Below are 23572 nucleotides of genomic sequence, written 5' to 3' on the forward strand. Positions count from 1 at the left end.
TGGAGTTTGCATGTTCTCCCCGTGCCTCCCGGGGGTCTCCTTCATATAGGAACCCCCTTCACAAAAACATGCAACATCCTTGTTGCTTATATGGTTCCTCCTCTGATCGTTAAGGGTGCCTGTTCAGAGGGAGGGGAACTGGTTGGAATAGCGTGAACCTCCCACGTGCTATGTCCTACCGGTGAAGCTTCCTCGGGCAGGTGAAAAGAAGCGGCTGACTTGACTGCCCATGTCTCGGAGGATGCATGGAATCAGTCTCGGCTCTCCCCAGATCGGCAGAGGATGGAGTAGCAACCAGGATTGAGTAATTCAAATGAGCACTAAAACGGGGGATAAAAATGGGATAAAAAAATCGGGGGGGGGTGGAAATTAAGAAAATAAGACTGCGAACCACGTCACGCGGTTCGCGGTCTTGAAGGGATACACACACAAATGAGGGATATACATCTCCAGCACACTCACCTGGCAGGACAACACCACAAGCATCATCAAAAAAGCTCACCAGTGGCTGTACTTCTTAAGGAAGCTGAAAAGGGCGGGGCTGAACTCCAACATCCTCAGCTCCTTCTACAGGTGTGTGGTGGAGAGCACACTGACACCATGCATCACCGTGTGGTATAGCAGCTGCACGGTGGCAGAGAAGCAGGCGCTGCAGCGGGTGGTCAACTCCTCTCAGAGGACCATCGGCTGCAGCTTATCACCCCTGTCAGACATCTATCCACCTTATTTTTGAATGCCCCACTGTAAAAAAAGAACCATGGGTACAAGGTCCGGTTTAACGTGACTCATTGTTGCCGCTTGCCATTTCCTTTGTTATACTCTGGCTGCAGACCCGAATTATAAACCGGAAGCTGGAGTCCGTTATAAAAGTTATAAATATAGTCACGTTATAAACAACTAACCAACGCTGGAGGTCCGTATGGAAACTCGAAATGTGTGTTACTCGAAATGGTTAAAAGTTAAATCAATTTGGTGGCGTTTTACTGTCATGTAACATAGCTAGCTAGGCGCTAACATTAGCCACAGTAGTAGCCGACTACCCACAATGCATTACGTTATCCCAGCACCCGAACGACACGGCTGTAGAGCAGAATGGCTCTGCTGTAAAAGGGTAAAATCCTCATAGACGCTTTTTTTGTCGGGGCTGGGGGGTTATCTAAATTGGTTACACCGGAAATAGAACCCATACTTAACTCATTGAGTGCCAAGGACGGACATGTTCGTCATTTCAAATAGTAGCGTAGAGTGCCAAGGACGGACATGTTCGTCAATTGCGTTTTTTGACGGTGGGGCGTCGATCAAAGCCTTCTGCCTCTGATGTACAAATATTATAGCTATTGGATGTGTCTAACCTATTTTACAGAACCCTTAGGTGGCGACAGTGCTCTCCACATAACAGAAAGGCAAGGAAAAAACAAAGAAGAAGTCGTTATGGAAACGGAAATCGCATCGCATCCGTATGCATCGATATGCTGAAGCACGTTACTGCAGCTGTGCCTGCAGCAGCCAATCTGCTCCCACAATTGAGCCGGACAGCACATCCGCACATCCACACCGTGGAGTTGTTATTATTCTCAACTGGAAGCATCGTTGCCGGTGACAAACACACGCGGAACGCTGTAAAAAAGCAGGATGTCGATGTCCCTTCACTGTGCGCACAGCAAACTCAGCAGAGAGCCACCACAGACAGGAGGAGGAGTGTGCAGTTGAGGCGAGGCGAGGCGAGGCGGGGCGGGGCGGGGCGGGGCGGGGGGGGTGGGGGGCACGCAGAGCAGCGCGCAACACCCAGTCAGACCCAGGCAGCAGGACAGGATTGACAAACGCAAGCCAGAATATCCGATGCCCACCAGATGACTGTGAATGTGCTTGAAATGCTGCATTTCACAAAAGGCGGAATAACTCAGCTTCTAATTTGAAAAGTGTCTTTTTGCTCAAAACAGCCTATCTTCTCCGGCTCATAACTAAAGAACGGAAAATGGGATCAATAAACTTTTTTTTGCAGATGATAGAATAGAGTCTCATCGTTCTTTGTGCGTGTTCAGTGTTTACATAGTAATATCACACAATATTCTGTGGGCCTCGAGAAATCACTGAAAACGCTCTGAAACTCTGGCACTGGGAGCATCCGTTCTCCAAAAGTGGCTGGCACTCAATGAGTTAATGTAAGGCAAAATGGCTGCCAAAAATAAGGTGGATAGCAGCAGATGCAGAGACAGAGCCCTCTGCATCATGCAAGACTCCACCCACCCTGCACATTAACTGTTTGTCCCTCTCCCCTCGGCCAGGAGGCTGCGCAGCATCCGGGCAAAAACCACCAGGCTGAGGAACAGCTTTCTCCTGGATGCTGTCAGACTGTTGAACTGTTCGACTCTGCCTGTGATTACTGCACTTTAAACAGATGAACTCTAAAATAATGCACTTTTTGAGAGATTTATCATGCTGCTACCCCATTGCTGCTGTCTTTTACTTCCCTTTAGTCTTTTAGTTGTTGTTGTTTTTAGTCTTTTTTAGTATGTTTTTATTGCTGTCCATTATTGCTGTCCATTGTTGTTTTAGCTGGTTGTACTTTAGATTTTATTTATTTTAATGTAACTTAATAGAGCTGTTTTGGTTTTAGGTATTTATTCTTAATCCCTAATAGTTATATTTTTTATGCTATAGTTTTTAGGTTACTTAGTACTGAGACCTGAGTACTACATTTCGCTCATTATGTTTGGCATGATGAATGACAATAAAGTATCCTTGATCCTTACCACGGCCCCTCCATGTATTTCTCCTCACAAAAAGTGCTCCAGGGCAGCAGCGTTTTTTCTATGCAAAAATGCTAACGTTGTGAACATCCCCATACACAGCAGATAGGATACCCTAACCCAGGGGCACTCAATTAAAATTCAAAGAGGTCCAGTTAGAGAAAATGTCCTCAAGCAAAGGTCCGGACCATTGTAACGTAGCTTACGCTATGATTTCAGTGCCATTGAACTCAATGATTGAAGTAGCCTAATGGTACAATGTCTGTATGTAGTCAACAACTGACTGTTAAATCTAAATAAACATCAATAATGCTTATTTACAGTTTTCATATTTAACTGGATTAATTATACATAACTACCCTACTATAATAAATAAATTATCTTTTCTCATTTCAAGTAAAATTATGCATTTAAAAATAACATACAACAGAGTGCTTTGGAAAAATGTGCATCTTAAAATGAAGTGCTTTAATTTAAGATAAATAAGTTTCCCCTTTTCTTCACTCCATTTCACATTTAACACTCTCAGCCAACAAACAACCTTTTCTCTTGAGAGAAGTGAGCTCCCTATCTATCTATCTATCTATCTATCTATCTATCTATCTATCTATCTATCTATCTATCTATCTATCTATCTATCTATCTGTCTATCTGTATGCCTGTCTGCCTGTCTGTCTGTCTGTCTGTCTGTCTGTCTGACGATCAACCTCGCATGCCGTTGCGTTGGGCAGTGAGTGTGCCCTGGTGTGTGTGTGTGTGTGTGTGTGTGTGTGTGTGTGTTTGCTCATGTGTGGCGCTTCCATAGACAGGTCAGGATCGCACCGCACTTCACACGAGACATACTGGTTTTGATCTGCCCGTAAGAACAATGAATGGACATGTAAGAGTGGTTTCTTTTGAGCACACCATGTGAAATTACTATCTCTCGCCTCGCGTCACCTCCCCTCCGTCCGTGTGCTCTCGCAGCACCACTCGAAGCAACAGAGAGAAACGATTCGCTTATTTGATTGGCCGAGTAGCATCACGTGTGATGATTTACAGCGCATTCATTGGTCTGTGAGCTTCCTGGCAGATAAACCAGGAGTACCGTAAATACTGTAAAAGCACGTGCCGGTTAAAATAGAAACGCTCCGTGAAAATGTAAGTTATCAATGATTTGTAGGTTATAGGGCTCGGTCCGGATAGGACGGCGTCTCGGTCCGGATGCGGACCGGAGTCCGGACTTTGAGGATCGCCGCCCTAACCCTACCACTGCTCTCATACTAGATATTCTTACAGGCTAATGTGAAATTAACTGCTTAACACATTCACTGCCAGCCGTTTTTTTTTTACTGTAGGTAGGTTCTGCCAGAGGGTTTTTTTGAGGATTCTGGCTCATCTTTCAAGACCCGAGGATTCTTTTCTGCTAAGATTTTGTGAACACACAATATCTCAAAAGAACTAATAGAATGTGTGCTTTCTCTGTCTAAAAGAGTTAGTTTGTAGAGTTAGTAGTTATGTAAGCATTAGCAGTTGAATACAGCATGGTTTCAGCGTCAGAAAAATTATTCTGAGATAAACGGCTTTTTGTGAAATTCGATAGAACAGTCACTTTAACCATTCATTTTTGGCATCAGTAAGACGTCAGACATCTAAACAATAGTTTTGAACAGTAATTTCCTCCATAACAGCAGGAAACCCCCCTCTGCTTCCAACTCCTCCCTCCTTGTGTGTTCTTCTTGGCTGCAGCGGCCATGTCACAAGCTCGTTTCTGTTTTGCTGCTGCTGTGCCTGTCTGCGCGGCCGCTCTTTGAGGAAGTCTGGATGGACTCGCTCGTTTCTTGGAGTTTTGGTTGAGAGCTTTGATGAAGCTTTTGCGATTCTGGTCATATTTATGCTGCGTGTTTCAAAGTGTGTTCCACCCGTAATCTATTATGCAAATTTGCAATCCCGCACCGCCAGCAATCAGCGCGAAAGTGAAAGCGTTTTCGCCATCCATTTTACTGTATGAGAACGGCTTCCTCGCGCTTTTCCCTCCAGTTTTGGCTCGCCTCTTTCTACTGTGGAGAGACATGTCGCCACTCAGTGGGTCGGTAAAATAGATTATACACATTCAATACCTCCAATTCTGGTATAGGAGACGTCCCACCGTAAAAAAAAAAAAAATGATTTTTTTTTACGTAAAAACACGTCATTGGCAGTGAACCGTTGGATTTTGTTTGACGTAAAAACACGTCATTGGCAGTGAACGTGTTAACATAGGAAAACTTTGGTTCCGTTTATGTTTCCACACAGACCCGAGCGAGTACCCGATTACTCATTCATAAGGAGAGTACTCGAGTATTTAAATAGCTTAAAATGCCCATCCCTACTGCTGAAGCTAAGCTTGCTGAGTTAGCTTGTCAAGACAAGGTTTCAGATTATGGCTAATCAGTGGGAAATGGAGGAAAAGGTTTATGGGCCCCATTGACAAATAAAGGCTCCTATCTGAAGGGAGGAATCTGGTTGAGCCTTTATTTTTGTGCTGAACTATGGAGCGCTCACTGTGGCAGATATAGACACAGAACCAGGCTACCATGGGACCACAGTTAAATTACTATCCAGAGCTCTCAGCTCGGGCTTCAAATAAACTGTTTGGCTTTGTGGTGCCATCTGGCTCTGCTATTTCTATGGGCTTTAACTCAAAGCAAATGCTGCCAGGGAAGCTTTGTGGAAGACTGAGGCAAACATACAGAAAACATCCCAATCCTCCTCAGTCACAGGTGCTGCTCAAAGACAAATAAATGCCTTCTATTTCCATTTTTCATTTGTGGATTTTGATGGATTGTTTTCACTTCTGTTTCATTAAATTTAACAGAACTGACAGATCGCCTAGGGCCAAAACCCTAGGCTCGCCCGCTGTGCGGGCTCGCATGCACGCAGCTCAGCCGCTGCGCAGCCCCGCCCGCAGCTTGGCTGCTGCCTGGCCTCACCTGCTCTATTGACATGTGCAACACACATTTGCTCAACTTCACATCACTGATGACATCGCTGTCACTGATGATGTCACAATCCCTATTACATCACTGTTGATTTCACCATGCCTATGACATCATCAGTGTGTATGACATCATCAGTGATGTCAACTTATGACATTTTGGTCAACAATGATGTCACTGATGACATCACCGATGATGTCATAGACATTGTGACATCATCAGCGGGACAAAAACACAGTCCACTTGCTCCCTTTTATATAACTAGCCATCTCACGCGCCACAAGTGCTCGATTCCTAGTCGCTATCAGCCTCGCCCACCCTGCAGCTCGTCGAGCTAGCCATGCAGCTGACATACGCAGCTCGGCCACATGGGCTCACATGCTCTTATGACATCCCTGATGACCACATGCTCTTATGACATCACTGATGAATGACATCACTGATGATGTCACAACTTCCATCTTATGACATCACTGATGACATCATCAGTGATTTATGACATCAATGATGACATCATCAATGATGTCACTATGACATCATCAGTGGGACAAAAATGTAAATAGAGAACAGAGCCTACACTGCAAAATTTAGGCCATGTTTAGACGACAACAGTCTGCATAAAACAGCAAACTCGCGTTGCGTTCTCACCTTTTATTTCACGTTTATACACAGCGTTTGTGATAACGATTTGCGTGCAGACTGAAGCCGCAGAAATCTCAGAGCAGCATCAAGTGAGTCAGAATAACATTGAAGCTTCTGGTTAAAACAAAATAATGGTCATTAAATAAACTAATAGCCTTATTGATGCATGTTGCAACGTTTTGTGTGTGTGATCCGAAATATACAGAAGACAACACAGGCAACTATACTAAAAGTCAATTTTAAGACGTAGCCCTGATTTTTATTGACCCAGTTATAATTATGGTTATATAATTTTAATTTGAAGATAAAAATGCTTAGCTTCTTCTATTCTGTCTATTTCTAATGGGCTTGATTTAACTTTGTAGGATTAAACTTTTAATTAATTTAATGATAGAGTGACACAGAAGTCACCAATGGTAATAAACTGCTCCAGATTGGATTACAGAATAAAACCCCAGTGAAGCAACATAAAAAAGACCAGTTTTCATTGGGGCACAATTGAGTTTCAATTATTCAATGCGGGAGACAGTGATTAACTCATTGAGTGCCATGGACGGACATGTTCGTCATTTCAAATAGTAACGTAGAGTGCCAAGGACGGACATGTTCGTCAATTGCGTTTTTTGACGGTGGGGCGTCGATCAAAGCCTTCTGCCTCTCCTGTACAAATATTATAGCTATTGGAGGTCTATAACCTATTTTACAGAACCCTTAGGTGGCGACAGTGCTCTCCACATAACAGAAAGGCAAGGAAAAAACAAAGAAGAAGTCGTTATGGAAACGGAAATCGCATCGCATCCGTATGCATCGATATGCTGAAGCACGTTACTGCAGCTGTGCCTGCAGCAGCCAATCTGCTCCCACAATTGAGCCGCTCCGTGTCGGTTGCGACAGCACATCCGCACATCCACACCGTGGAGTTGTTATTATTCTCAACTGGAAGCATCGTTGCCGGTGACAAACACACGCGGAACGCTGTAAAAAAGCTGGATGTCGCGCACAGCAAACTCAGCAGAGAGCCACCACAGACAGGAGGAGGAGTGTGCAGTTGAGGCGAGGCGGGGCGGGGCGGGGCGGGGGGGGGGGCACGCAGAGCAGCACGCAACACCCAGACAGACCCAGGCAGCAGGACAGGATTGACAAACGCAAGCCAGAATATCCGATGCCCACCAGCAGCAAGCTTCAGAGTCAGTGATGTGCTTGAAATGTTTAATTTCACAAAAGGCCAATTATCTCAGCTTCTAGAAAAAAATTGCTGTTTTTGGATGAATCAAGCTATTTTCTCCGGCTCATAACTAAAGAACGGAAAATGGGATCAATATACTTTTTTTTGCAGATGATAGAATAGAGTCTCATCGTTCTTTGTGCGTGTTCAGTGTTTACATAGTAATATCACACAATATTCTGTGGGCCTCGAGAAATCACTGAAAACGCTCTGAAACTCTGGCACTGGGAGCGTCCGTTCTCCAAAAGTGGCTGGCACTCAATGAGTTAATAGGCTATGTGCAACGTTAGTAGCGGGCACTTAACTCAGATTATGTGTTTTTAGCAAATCGTTATCACGTTTGTTGAATGTCAATGCGACTCATTGTGCCTGTGCCATAAGCCTGTATAGTATTGGGCTAGTTCAATGCTCATATTGCCTACCATTGTCTTCCATGTTGAAGGGCGGCTGTGTCATCACTTGAATTGCATTTCTCCACTTTACACAGCAACAGTAAGGGGCAGCGTTATCAAGAATTCCACTCTGGGACCTGTTTTCATTTTTTTGCGTTTTCATGCCCCAAGAACGCCATCACCGTGTAAAAGGAATGCACTAAAAAAGTTTGCAATTTTATGCAGGGAGCGTTGCCGTGTAAACAGGGCCTTAGATAGATAGATAGATAGATAGATAGATAGATAGATAGATAGATAGATACATACATACATACATACATACATACTGTACATACATACATACATACATACATACATACATACATTAGGGATGGGCGCGAGTACTCGGGTACTCGAGCACTCGTTCATAACGTCAGTACTCGAGTAACGTTTCTGCTCTTCGGGTACTCGCCCCACTCCCCACCCCTTTAAAAATGGTCTAGAAGATCTACGCACGCATCATCATGTGGATCTGGAAGCATGAACTGCACGGGCGTCAAGTCAGCCAGAATGTACAAGTACGTCATCCGCTTTGTTGCTTTCAAAATAAAACGCTTATTGTAACGTAACCTTATTTATTTTGAGTAATGCGTTACAGCCACAGCAGTAATGCGCCTATTCCAAGCGTGACACGTGCTGAAGCTCGAGTAACGTTTCTGCTGTTCGGGTACTCGCCCCCGGGCTGGGTATCGTTCAAAATTTTTCGATATCGATACCATTTCGATACTTGGATTTCGATACCGGTTCCTGAACGATACTTTTTTCGATACCAATTTTTAGAAAAATCCATTTTAACAAAAATAAAACTGCATTACACATTGAAATTATTTTACAAATCTTTAGTTTTCCCCCCATCTTAAGTTTTACAGCAGAAAAAAATAAAACCTACTGTATTTAACATAACTTTAAGTTCTCTAAACGTATTGCCGTCCCTACAAAAAATATTGGAAGTACTACAAAGGAAAGAAATGTAAAACAAATAAATCAGTGGAATAGTTTTCAGTGCAAAACAGAGAGTTGCAAATCAGGGTTTAATGCTCACTGATGCAACAGAACTCTATTCTTGTCCAAACTGATGAGATGGCTCCACTTCATGCATGGAAGACTAGTTGAGCATTGACTAGCCTATCAATATAGCCAATGGCACAAAGTGAATCCCATTTATATTCAACAAACTATCATGACATCAGCGTTTGTTAACGAGTTGCTAAAAATACATAATGGGCGATAACGTTTGCACATAACGTTAACGCTAATTAATTAAACATTAACGCTAGTGTTGCAGATCAGTGTTTAATGCTCACTGCTGCAACAGAACGTCATTCTTGTCAAATCTGACGAGACAGCTCCACTTCATGCATTCACTGACTAGCCAATCAATATAAATGAATCGCATTTACATTCAACAAACTATCATGACGTCAGCGTTTGTTAACGAGTTGCTAAAAATACACAATGCCCGCTTGCGCATAACGTTACGGCGGCAATTAATTAAACGATCTGCTAGCTACAACTCACAGCCAGATGCATGGTTTGTCAGAATGAGGGATCTGATAACCGCTAACTTGCGGTAAGCTGACCCACCTCTCAATTATTTCTCTTATCTGTGGAAACCAGTCCGTGTTGTTTCTGTTTCTTTTCCTGCTTTTCATCATCTTCGCCATATGGTACTCCAGGATAGGAGTAGCTTCTTCTTCTTCTTCTAGTGTTTTATGGCGGTTGGCAAACAACTTATGGTGCATTACCGCCACCTTCTGAAATGGAGTGTGGATCAGAATGGTTTCCTAAAACACTACACTATCCTGACTATATTCTTTTACTTAGTCCAGTTTCTTCTAGAAATGAAAATATATCCCTATATCCCACATTCCCTGAATTCAACTGCAATATTGCTTTTAAATCCAGCTTGATACTATTGCTCTCCAATCTGTTGTTGAGGATCTGTCTTTCCTGTTGATAGTATGGACAATAGGAGTAGCTTGAGTGGCTAACTTCTTGTATAATATATCCGCACCGCACGCCTGGCACAACAAACACACCGGCTAAAGTGGGCGTAACGTTTCCTGCATGCCTCTACATGACAGCCAATCACCAGCCGTATTAGAGCGCGGCGTGCAAGCATGTCGCATGCTTATAGGCTCAATGACGCTGTTTTGTTTTGGTATCGAAAATTGGTATCGATTGACAAGGGAGGCTTCGATACCCCTTAGTATCGATGTTTCCATTTCGGTGCCAAGTAAGTATCGAAACTCGATACCCAGCCCTACTCCCCACCCCTTTAAAAATTGTCTAGAAGATCTACGCACGCATCGTCATGTGGATCTGGCAGCAACCAGCAGCAACTGCACGGCCGGGCGTCAAGTCAGCCAGAATGTACAAGTACATCATCCGCTTTGTTGCTTTCAAAATAAAATGCTTATTGTAACCTTATTTATTTTGAGTAATGCGTTACAGCCACAGTTTCACACCATATAACATCACAACGAGATTTTGATACAAGGATGCTGCTTCATTCGAAATACCTTTTCTCTTCCAACGTGCATCAATAAGCTATTTACTTTTGTTTAAGTAACATTATTTTGAAAGTTTTAACCGGAAGTTTTCCAGCTCTTCCCGAAAATGGTGGCTGGAGATATTCTCCCGAATGAGAAGCACGCTTCTTCATAGCGCACGCCCGGTAAAACTCATTCAAAACGTTGCACTAGTTTACTGACTACACTGTCGTTTCCCATAACGTTAGTCACAAGAAATGTGGAGAAAGAATCACTTTTTGGGAGACAATCGCTTCATGGTGATCACTATTCAGCTGCAGCTAGGGTTGCCAACCGTCCCTTAAAATACGGAACAAATAGTGGAATTTGTAAACAAAAAGACGTGTTCCGTATTGAACTGATACGGGACGCGCTTTGTCCCGTATTGGAGAAACAATGCAGTGCAAAGAGTGACGGGCTATTTGTATTGAGTGAGAAACTCCGTAGCTGCTGGAGCTGCTCTGCCCCTCAGCCTGTGTGGTGTCATGTTACGTCCAACTACCCTAGAATGCGCTTCTCATTGATTGTTGTGAGTCACGACTAATGAGAAGCGATGTCAGCATTACTAGATTCAACTAAACTCTGACGACAGCACATTGAGTAAGCTATTTACATTGTATCTAATCTATAGTAGTAACATGCCATTTTGTTGTGTTCAGAAGATTTAATCTGAAATCTAAAATGTTTTTGCACTAATGATTTAAACTGCCAGGTTTGTTCTATTCAAAAGAATATGTAACGTGCTGTTTGCACTGTTAAAAGAAAATGTAATGAGTAGATGCGAAGTTGCATTACCGGTAGGCCATATCAAAATACCGTTTGCACTACTGTTTATTGTTCTTTCTTAAAATACAGCTGTTTTAGCCTATTAAGAATGAGAAACCTCTGTTTTGCAATGCCCAAATAAAATTCTTGAATGATAATCTAGGAATAGGCTATACGTGCAAAAATTAAAAAAACTGATCAAATTCAGGTTTGCTTGTCTTAAAGGAGAATTTCATTTTTTTTAACCTGGAGCCCTCTCCTCACATTACCGTAATTATTATCTGACGACTCACCCAGTGTTCTTCTCCGCAGCGTTTTTTTCCGTCTTAGGCGTTGTTTTGAGATCAATAGTGTGCAAGCCAGTCCTAGAATGGAGCTCCGTGGGGGCCACGTGGCAGCATGCTTTTCATCCATGTAAATAGACAGTTTTATTCCCGTTTTCGACCCATATCGTCATAGTCTGATCCCTAAAGAATTGTTTTGGTGTTATAAAAAAGTGAATCAGGCTCTTCCAGCCAAAGTCTCTCCAGGTCAGTGAGTTCGTGACAGAGCAATGAGCCTCCCAAGCCTGAAGCCACACCTCCTCCGGTACTTCCACACTCAAATCCTTTTCCCAGCGCTGTCTCACATAATCTGTTGAGTTTTTATTCATTGATGTAATGGCGCTATACAGTTTACCGATAATTCTTCTTGTATCTTCCCCGTTATAAGCTTCTATAAAAGTGTGGATCAATCTTGAGAGAATTACAGGTTCGGGCCCTCTAACCTCCTTCAGAAAATAATGACGAGGGAGGTACGGTAGTGCAGTGGTAAGCACTATCGCCTCACAGCTCGAAGGTCGTGGGTTCGATTCCCACCTGGGACGATGTGAACGCTTAAGGAATGCGTGCCCGTCCGCATGTCCTCGAGTGCCCACCGCCCGGGTGGGGTCGTCAAAAGGGCCTTTCTGTGTGGAGTTTGCATGTTCTCCCCGTGCCTCCCGGGGGTTTCCTTCATATAGGAACCCCCTTCACAAAAACATGCAATATCCTGGTTGCTAATGTGGTTCCTCCTCTGGTCGTTAAGGGCGCCTGTTCAGAGGGAGGGGAACTGGTTGGAATAGCGTGAACCTCCCACATGCTATGTCCTACCGGTGAAACTTCCTCTGTCAGGTGAAAAGAAGCAGCTGGCTGACTGCCCATGTCTCGGAGGAAGCATGGAGCCAGTCTCGGCTCTCCCCAGATCGGCAGAGGATGGAGTAGCAACCAGGACAGAGAAATCAAATGAGCACTAATGGGGGATAAAATGGGATAAAAAATCGGGGGGGGGAAAAAAATTAAAAAATTAAAAAATTAAAAAAATAATGACGAATCTGTAAGTATCTATAAAAGTCCTGCTTGTTAAGTTCGAAAGATCGGCTTAGGTTCTCAAAACTATCAATTTCCCCATTTGACATGATTCTACAAAGGGCTGTAATGCCACCTTTAGTCCACTGTCTGTATCCATGATCATTTACCGCCGGTAGGAAGTGTGGGTTATAAGCCGGCCAGGCCAGCACTAAGGCTATGACTTTTAACTCATTGGCTGCCATTGACATCTAAAGACGTCAATTCAAATAGTAACGTAGGCTGCCATTGACGTCTAAAGACGTCAATTGCGTTTTTTGACGGTGGGACGTGGATCAAAGCCTGATGCATCTCCTGTAAAAAATATGGGGGTTTTGAAGGTGTATAAGCTATTTTACGGACCCATTAGGTGGCGACAGTGCTCTCCGGATTAGAGAAAGATGAGAAAAAAAGAGTAGAAGAAGCCATGGGGAAACTTTAACCGATGCATGCTGTAACCTTAGCTGTGAACAGCAGCCAATCTGCTCCCACAATTGAGCCTTTCTGTCTCTGTTGCGATAGTTTCTCCATATGATTAGTTGCCAGAAGAGGAGCACCCGACACCAGCGTCTTTCTGAAAAGTTAAATTATTCTCAGCTGGGAGCGCTGGGAGCCGGCGCACAAAAACGGCGGAGCGCTCTGAAAATAGACGCTGGGTGCAGCGCACTTTGAAACGTGCAGCAGAAAGTTCAGAGCAAACGTGCAGCAGAGAGCCACCAGAGACACTCCCACGGAGGAGGAGTTTGCAGTTGAGGGGGGTGGGGCACGCAGGGCACCATACAACACAGACCCAGACAGCAGGCTCGATGGACAGATTGGCAAACACAAGCTGGAATACCTGATGCCCACCAGCAGTAAATCAAGACCAGCAAGAAGGTGTAGGGTCTGCGCACGCAGGGGCCAGCGCTGCTGGTTGCAGCTAAAAAATATTATTTTGCCATCAAAATTCCTTTGTTTTTGCTGTTTTATTGAAGGAAATTACTGTTCAGATATTTGAGGTGTCACTACATCAGAAAATATTAGCTTCAGAGTCAGTGATGTGCTTGAAATGCTTCATTTCACAAAAGGGTAATTATCTCCAGTTCTAGTTTGAAACATCTGTTTCTGGTGAAACCAGAAAATGATACAAATAAACTTTTTTTTTCTGATGATACAAGAGAGTCTCATCGTTTTTGGGCGTGTTCTGTGTTTACATAGTAATATCACACAATATTCTGTGGGTCTTGAGAAATCACTGAAAACGCTCTGAAAGGGCTGGCACTGGGAGCGTCCGTTTTCCAGAAATGGCTGGCAGCCAATGAGTTAATAAGAACGTTTGGATTTCGGGTTTGGCTTCAAAAGTTGCATCACAGTCGGGCTTAACGTGGCATGTAGCAGACCTCTATGGCCACAAGATAAGAATGCCCATTCTGTTTGCAACACAGGACTTAGATATCACTAACAGGTGGGGCACCACCAAGGGATGGCCATGCCCACCCTGATACAATATCCATATATATATATATATATATATATATATGGGCCCTAGCGGGGAGCAGCTCTAACAGGTTGGGAGGCGTGGCCTATTCTTTGGCCTATTTACCTGCATTTGAAGAACACATATTGCCATAATTCTGAGGTCATTTTTTTTTATTACATTGCAGTTCAGGCAAGAATGATTTGTTCAACAGCCTTTGTTCTGTGTTTCAAGCTGACCTACATGTCCCATCCCACCCCTCCCCCTCTACCCTCCTCCCCTTCAGGAGCCATATGGCCAAAGATTAGTAAGCTCTCATTTCAGTATGTCCTAATGCCACATGGCTGGAGGCAAATGTTGCAGGCAGCACACTGTTAACAGCCCGTTCACACAGGACGCCGAAGCAACGCTCAACCTAAGCTCCACCTACGCTGAACCCACAAGTTTCATTTAGGCATCCTTGTTAGAGATGTAACGGTATGAAAATTTCACATCACGATTACCGTGATCAAAATTATCACGGTTATCGTATTATCACGGTATTCGTAAAGAAAGTTGCTGAAAATGTTCAAAAAGTACTGAGAGACTCACTGAAATCATTTTACGTTTTATATTGAAAACTCAGACCCAAAAAGGATTGATACACTCACTGAAATCATTTCTCCAAGGCTGCACGTTTGCATCTGGGAGACTGTTGCCAACTTTAGTTGATGGAAAGTATTTACCATGTTTTTCAAAGCACTGTAATCACGGTACCACGGTTTTAATGATAATGAAAATTTGAAAGGGTATGGTTATCATAAGGAATTTTATCACGGTTATCATTAAAACCGGTTATCGTTACATCCCTAGTCTCGACGAGTCAATGCAACCCCTAGTGTCTCGTAATCTAATGGTGTTCTGGACGGTTGGGTTGAGGCATGAAGACACTGAAGTTAAAGGTAGAGAAAGCTTACATTCAAGGCTGTTAATTAAAGGTTACAGTACTTAATGCTTTTCCCCCCCAATATTTTATTTTCAGTTTTTATAGAACAGTAAACGAACAAGACAAACGGGATCAGACACAGGAAAAGAAAAAGAAAAAAAAATACAGACATCAACATTCAACATGGTGCTACCAGTCGCATAAGGTGCTTATGTATTTGCAAGAGACAACATGCATGCGATCCCATACAGGGGGTCCATGAGATACCCACCGAACAAGCCCTCCGCTACCCCCAACCTCAGTCACTAGTCATTGTTAACCTCGTCAAAGTCGGCCCAAAACGGGTCCCTGATAGCCGAGAACCTTTTAAGCGAGTCGGTTCTCAGGGACCTGAGTCTCTCCATGTGTACAACAGAGATCATGTCCATCAGCCACACGTGAAAAGAAGGTGAGGAGGACTTCCATTCCTTCAGAATTTGTTTTTTGGCAACAGTTGTCCCCAGTGTCAGAGATTGTTGCACAGCTGTAGGGAAGTCCAGAGAGGACTCCGAGCAGCCGAAGATGGCGAGTTCTGCCTCCGGCTGCAGGGTTATTTTATAGGCCTTTAGAGTACCAGTCAAATATTTTGGCCCAGAATCCCGTTAAAGAAGGGCAGAACCAGAAGGCATGAGATAGTGTGCCCTCTAGTAGTTACTGCTCATTAAGCAGGTAGCTTATTAAGGATGAACTAAATGTGAATTAATGTACCCTTATAAAGTGTTACTGCCCCACTTTGCAGGTGTAGTTTGACATCAACTATTAACTAGAGCAGCTTTAAAAGAGGTTCAGCGGGGTGTGTGTGTGTGTGTGTGTGTGTGTGTGTGTGTGTGTGTGGTGTGTGTGTGTGTGTGTGCGTGTGTGCGTGTGTGTGTGAGTGGTGTGTGTGTATGGTGTGTGTGTATGTGTGTGTATGTGTGTGAGTGGTGTGTGTGTGTGTGTGTGTGTGTGTGTGTGTGTGAGTGGTGTGTGTGTGTGTGTGTGTGTGTGTGTGTGTGTGGTGTGTGTGTGTGTGTGTGTGTGTGTGTGTGTATGGTGTGTGTGTGGTGGGTGTATGTGTGTGTGTGTGTGCGTGTGCGTGTGTGAGTGAGTGGTGTGTGTGTGTGTGTGTGTGTGTGTGTGTGTGAGTGGTGTGTGTGTGTGTGTGTGTGTGTGTGTGTGTGTGTGTGTGTGTGTGTGTGTGTGTGTGTGTGGTGTGTGTGTGTGTGTGTGTGTGAGTGGTGTGTGTGTGTGTGTTTTCTACCCTCTCCTGGTCCTTCCAGGGAATGCCACGGAGGCGAGTGTAAAGCTCCAGGTGCTCCCTGGCCGTCAGATCTTCAAACAGTGCGTCAAACTGTGGGCAGTAGCCGATACTCTGCTGGACACGCAACAGCTCCTTCAGGATGCTACACACACACACACACGCACGCACGCACGCACGCACGCACGCACGCACGCACACACACACACAACATTATTGATTTCGTACCTGGCCTTGGTAGTTATCTAGTTTGACATTATAGAGTGCTTCACAGTATATACGGTATATATATTTAGAACACGGCTCTCTTGAATACTCGATTCTGATTGGTCAATCAACAAGATTCACCGGTCATTATTTCTCGACAACCGACCGCTGCTCTGCCACACCTGGATTAATCAGTTGATAAGAGCCTTTTGTCAGCAGACACTACTAATTAGGCCAACCAGTTGCAGCTGTGGTGTCTTGTGTGCCAATTACGAATGAAACCGCTTTGTCGTTGAAAACGCTAATAAAAAATCTATTTGAATAATTATTTTTGTCAGATTATTGAATGATTTAGTTGTAGGCCGTGTTCTAAGGGGGATAATGTATAGTGAGCCGGTGATTACTGGAAATAATGACCTTCAGGTGAATGATTAAGCCGTCCGCTGCGCGTCAGGCTCAATCATTCACCTGTCGGTCATTATTTCGCCAGTAATCACCGGCTCACAATACATTATCCCTTACATATTTAATTTGTCCAAAATGACCAGACACACTACTGCACACTAGAGGTCTGCCCGGGCCTGGAAATGAACCCAGAGCCCACATTCTCTGTGACCATAACGAGCCCTACCCGACCCCAGCCCTAATTGTTTATTTAACCCTACCCGACCCCAGCCCTAATAGACCCTTCTCACGGGGGCCATTTTGTGTCGAGAAGCCAGGGTAAACACAGGTGCAAGCAAAACACTAATGAGGGTTTCCAACTTCCATGATTGGGATTTGGAAACCCTCATTAGTGTTTTGCTTGCACCTGTGTTTACCCTGGCTTCTCGACACAAAATGGCCCCCATGAGAAGGGTCTATTGTTTATTTAACCCTACCTGACCCCAGCCTTAACTGTTTATTTAACCCTACCCGACCCCAGCCTTAACTGTTTATTTAACCCTACCTGACCCCAGCCCTAATTGTTTATTTAACCCTACCTGACCCCAGCCCTAATTGTTTATTTAACCCTACCCGACCCCAGCCTTAAAGCAGCTACGAGCAACTTTTTCGATTGTTATTAAACAGTATAAATTTAATATCAATGCATCACATCTTACCTCTAATAGTCGACGAGAGCAACGCAGAGTAGTCTCGCTTGAACCCCGAGTGAATCGGCCAGTGTTAGTGTGTCTGTAGCCAGGGCAGATCAGGAAGTGAAATGAAACGGTTTGCAGCAGCCACTTCGGCCATAACCACAAAATAACTTCCAAAAACCTGTTAGAATATAACGAGAGATGTTCCCGCGAGTATGCGTGGCGTTCACATTGTTTATGTTATGTTGCTAGGCAGCGCAAACGGCGTTGGAAGGCAGCTGCGTTTCACTTCCTTGTTTCACTTCCGCGTTTCACTTCCGGGTTACCCGGTCCGGTCGCTCTAGAGAGCCCCCTGTTGGCGCGAGTTTAGACAGACTATAGACTTAATAATCACCTAAGGGAGCAATCTCAGATACACACGGCTTTGGTCTCGTCGACTATTAGAGGTAAGATGTGATGCATTGATATTAAATTTATACTGTTTAATAACAATCGAAAAAGTTGCTCGTAGCTGCTTTAACTGTTTATTTAACCCTACCTGACCCCAGCCCTAACTGTTTATTTAACCCTACCCGACCCCAGCCCTAATTGTTTATTTAACCCTACCTGACCCCAGCCCTAACTGTTTATTTAACCCTACCCAACCCCAGCCCTAATTGTTTATTTAACCCTACCTGACCCCAGCCCTAACTGTTTATTTAACCCTACCTGACCCCAGCCCTAATTGTTTATTTAACCCTACCTGACCCCAGCCCTAACTGTTTATTTAACCCTACCTGACCCCAGCCCTAATTGTTTATTTAACCCTACCCGACCCCAGCCCTAACTGTTTATTTAACCCTACCTGACCCCAGCCCTAACTGTTTATTTAACCCTACCTGACCCCAGCCCTAACTGTTTATTTAACCCTACCTGACCCCAGCCCTAACTGTTTATTTAACCCTACCTGACCCCAGCCCTAACTGTTTATTTAACCCTACCTGACCCCAGCCCTAACTGTTTATTTAACCCTACCTGTCCAATACCCAGAATCGGGTCTCGGGTCCCGTCAGGTTCGGGTCGTGTAGCAGGCCTCTGCTGCACACCACACATAATAATCCATAATAATACATACATGTATGATACTGCTTTCTTGCATTCTGCTTGGACATTCAGCGTAGTCTCTGTATATAAGTTGGTGCATACGGTATTTCTGGACAAATGTCAGTATCAGGCGATCTACAGTATCGCTCAGTATAGTGCATGCTAAAGTGTTGACATGGAAGGCCGGAGGTTGACCTGGACAACTCCCCAAAACCGGGTGTATTCCTGTACAGTGAAAGGGCCTGTCCTCCCGGTATTGTACCTGTTTCCACTGATGAAGGCCTCCCCTCCTGTGGTGCTCTCGTCGCCGGTAAGCATTTTAAAGGTGGTGGTCTTCCCGGCTCCGTTCACCCCCAGCAAGCCAAAGCATTCGCCGGGACGAACGCCCAGACACAACCTGTCCACGGCCAGGATATGACCCATCTTCCTGGACTTGTAGACCTGAGCGAGAAGGCAAAGAGTGCACGCAGATGAACGTCACATGAACAGTTCACATCTTTTTCAGATTTTGTTGTGATAAGTTAACACTATTTTAACATGCGAAAAATGTAAAGTGTCGTACAGTAATAATTGTTGATATGACAGTCAAACTCAATCTAATCAGGGGAGTTTATCCACAATAACAAAGTTGATAGGTCTGTTTCAGCTTGATCTCGTGGTAATTGCCCAATCAATACTCGATTTCAACAGGCTGTTTAAGTGTGATTTCTTCTAGTGTTTATTTACCGTGAGCCAATCGGACAACCCATTCAAGAATTATTGATGTTTAAGTAAAGTGTGCATTTCACACTAATTGCCATGAGATACAATTTTAACTTCCAGTGATTTGAAAACTGCAGCAGTCAATATTGCGATTTGGATATTGTTTTTGTATTAACTGTGGCGACCTTTGTGAGGTTGTCGATCTTCAGCATGTCGTTGTCGGCGTCTCCTCGCAGCACTCTTCGCCTCTCACAAGCAACGTCTACATCATCATCCTCTATCGGCTGGCAGCTGACTGGCACTCTCCTGGATCAACACACACACACACACACATTTCTACTCGGGCACTAACTTATTCCTGTAACCGTACATTGTATACTCACTTGTTAAACTTACACAGCACTTTATGTAAACAGGGAGCACTTGGCAATGACAGCTTATTCTTGAAGGATAAATCCACCCTACTGGACATACTGTTTCACTGTTATGTCATCGATATTTTCTGATGAGCTGCTGTAGTTTCGTTTTTTGGTGTACACATTTCCCCTGAACTTGCCTTGTCTACTTCAATTTCAGTTAGTGCATTTTGCGCCGCATTTGGCTAGTAGTGCACTGCATTTCCCAGAATGCATTTCAACAACCCCCTAGCAAACTCACTTGGACTTGTTGCATCCAGCTGTGGGTTTTACATGCAAGTAGAGAGAGCAATTCATAGCATTCAGTTGCATCATCACATGGCCATCTTGATGGGAAAATAACAGGTGATTGTAATAAATTCACAAATGATCACAATCAATCACATAGCAAACACAGCCAATGAGCTGTGTGTATTGTAAAGCGCCATATTGGTAGGAAATAAGTTAAGTTAAGTTAGTTGAGTTATTATTGTTTTTATTAATTATTTTTAATAGTACTGCACTGTTTATATTTACTAACTTTTATACTGTTTTATTTTTTCTAACATGTATTCTTGTTTATTGTAATGATTATGCTCTTGACCTGCCTGGGGAATACAGAAATTAGCCTCTTGGCTAACACATTTACATTTAAGTGTGAACTAAAATGTTGATTGACTTGTACTGTCCCCCGCCAAATTAAATAAATAAGTAAATAGATTTAATCAGATTCCATTGTACACGTGTACACACAAAGCAGTATGTTATATGTCATGTTATTTATAATAAACCAACATGCTAACACACTCACAGAGGTTTATTTATATACACCAACATGCTAACAGACTCACGGAGGTTTATTTATATACACCAACATGCTAACAGACTCACAGAGGTTTATTTATATACACCAACATGCTAACAGACTCACGGAGGTTTCCTGAGGAAGTTATACTGGCACAGGATGGTGATGAGGAAGCCGACAAAGCCCTCGATTATCATGGCAACGAGTCCTCGAGTCACGATGTCCCACTCAAATGGAGACTTCATCTTGTCAAACTGGCCTGAAAACACAGATTCAGTGTCTGTTTAACAAGACACCATCAACTGAAAAGCAGACAGGGAGGACCTGAACAGGGCCGGTTCCAGAACAAGATGACTAGGGATGCATCCTAGATAGGAAGGGGTGCACATGCACCGGCCGACCCGGGTGGCTGGCCGCCCGAAAAATTTGACATGTTATTTTACTAAAAATAATGCATTTTACCATCATTTCAAATAGAATGATACCAGCCAAGCAAGAATATTTCAAGTGTTTCAAGTGCTTTACTGAAATATTTGGACCATATAATGATAATACAATTATCTCAACCTTAAAATGTTACATATAGGTTCTAAAAAGCCATAGATTCACATCAAAGAACAAAGAAAAACAACAATTATAATTCAAGTTTAAACAGTAAGTGTGCAGCTGCAGCATGGAGATTTCATTGTACCTTTGGTTAAGACCAAATAATCTCTTTAAATGCTGTAAAGTGTTTAAGCAAAGAATATTGCAACACAAGTATTTCAGAACATACAACACTCTACTAGGCTACATTATCTTTTATTATTATGACATAATTCCCCCCCCCCCCCCCCCCCCCCACTCTTTTCAACTGAGCATGCAGACAATTAAAATAAGGGTGCAATGCGTGCTTTTGCACCCCTGTAAAACCGGGCCTGGACCTGAAAAAGGACTGCACTGAAAACCAGCCCTGGGTGACATCCCACAGACACGCACACATTCATTTCCAAAATGATGAAGCATTCTATAATTGTGTTTACACTAAATGCATTCGTACATTACATTGTCATAGATGTATTTTTGATGCTGCCTCAAGAAAAATTGTAAACATTGAAATGGCGATATTTAGGATTTGGCTTGAAACTAATGTCTCAAACCTTTTGAGGCTTACAATTAGTCACATAAGACCCTAAATTACATAGTTAGGTTTTCGGTTTATGTACCTACAGGCCCGTCTGAAGTTTGCCAATGAACACCTGAGGTGCCAATGAACAGGTAATATCATCTTATGACATCACTGATGATGTCATAGGCACTGATGATGTCATTCTACTGTCAGTCATAGTGATGTCATAGAGCAAAATCATCTTATTACCTTACCTATTTTGGCGTAGTATTCGTTGATGTACTCATTGTAGGCCATCTCCATCAGGCCGTGGCCGAGGTTGTAGTTGGGGAAGATGAGGAAGCAGGACTTCAGGTAGCTGTTGACTCTTTTCAGATCCTGGAGGAGAAACCGAGGGAGTGAAGGAATACGTACAGAAGCACCCACAGGCTAACTCTGATAGTGCTGCAACACAAAACCACCTCGTTCTATTCCACAATGCTCTATTTTGGAGGGAGGGGGAGGATCTGTGAAATTGTTCCCATTTAGTCCTAATGTGTGTTCTTTCTTGACCCTAGAACACTAACGTCGGGTGATTTTCACCCGGACAATTGAATTCGCGTGATTTTCATTGTCTTGCTGCTGTCTGAGGTGGGCGGGTCCTTAGGTACCTTCAGGATGCTCACTGACGTCATTGAATGTAAGTTTGTTTCCCTGCTCCCATTCATGGTTTTTTCTACCGGCTACGTGTTCGGGTGATTTTCACCCGACGTTAGTGATAGAGGGTAAAATATCTTCGGGTTAGGGTTAATGGTATTGTGGTGACTTTTTTTTTTTTTTTCACCACACAAGTCCCATGAATGGGTGGACCGAAGGAGAAGTTGGGAGCTCCTGTTTTGTTTTGTTTTTTAAATTTTTATAACGATTACCTCATTTTTCCCGAATTTGACATATTTTTTATAGTGTCCCCCATAATATACTTTTTTGTGTTTTTTGTGATATTTCACATTTAAAAACAAAAGAAGAGTACCTCAATTTGCCATGTATTGTTGTACTTTAAGATATTTTGATGAGAAGTATGTTTTATGGGGTATATTGCATCGGGTGAAATACACCCAACGTTAGTGATGGTGTGACTTTAAATCACGTTAGTGAGTTAGTTAGGTCTTAGCTGATGAAGACTGTGTAGTGATGCACAGCAGGTAGCCTTCATCAGCGTTGATGCTGTGCTGCACAAGACCTTATTAAACGCACGAAGGACATTGTGGAGTGCTGCTGGCCTTTTCTCCTTTTTTAAGTTTCTACCTTGGCCCTGCACCTTGATTTACTTTATTTTGGAGTGTGCACGCTGCTGCTGTTTTTTAATTTGCAATTGTGCCATATGTCATTTAGCATACAATTCGAATGCAATCCAATGCAACTACATGTTACTACTAACACAAGCTTCTTATAGACACGTTAACTAGAGTGTAAATTACCATACTTGTTTACAACAAGACGGTTACACCTTGGTCGCACCAGGCCCGTCTGCGCAGCGTTCCGTCTGCGCCGCGGTTTTGCTCCGTCTTCTGCACGTCGGCATGTCCCACCGCACGCGCTTCAGAAGCGGAGCGCTTCCGAGCGCTGCCTGCCAGCTGGATACAAGATCGCGCGGGATTTACGAGATCGCGCGATACTGTGTGTACAATGGGGTGGATGTAAAGAGCACAACACACAAACAACACAGTCTGTCGTTGACTTGCTTTTGATTTGGTCATTTTCCCTTGATTGTTGTGCTTCTACCATGGGTAAGTAAGTAGGCTGAAATTATTTCTTAATTTGTCATACAGTGCCTGTTAGCAGCAGGAGAACTCTTGCATTTCTTCGTCTACTTGAACGACTACAGGGGGAGA

General features: G+C 43.6%; 1 protein-coding gene across 1 annotated transcript in view; it reads right to left on the bottom strand.

Annotated features, from left to right (window-relative positions):
- Window positions 1–498: 498 nt before the first annotated feature.
- The window catches only part of LOC310770982 (ATP-binding cassette sub-family A member 2-like), a gene marked incomplete at both ends in the record, with an annotated part of 103944 nt that continues 80870 nt past the window's right edge, over window positions 499–23572 (bottom strand). The window contains 6 exons of the mRNA XM_083663676.1: window positions 499–567; window positions 16326–16467; window positions 18954–19132; window positions 19579–19699; window positions 20720–20847; window positions 21951–22079. Coding sequence (XP_083519802.1) covers window positions 499–567; window positions 16326–16467; window positions 18954–19132; window positions 19579–19699; window positions 20720–20847; window positions 21951–22079 — 768 coding nt within the window. The remainder of the gene's footprint in view (window positions 568–16325; window positions 16468–18953; window positions 19133–19578; window positions 19700–20719; window positions 20848–21950; window positions 22080–23572) is intronic.

Source organism: Poromitra crassiceps, assembly GCF_964638095.1.
Source record: "Poromitra crassiceps genome assembly, contig: HAP1_SCAFFOLD_287, whole genome shotgun sequence".
Taxonomy (NCBI): Eukaryota; Metazoa; Chordata; class Actinopteri; order Beryciformes; family Melamphaidae; genus Poromitra; species Poromitra crassiceps.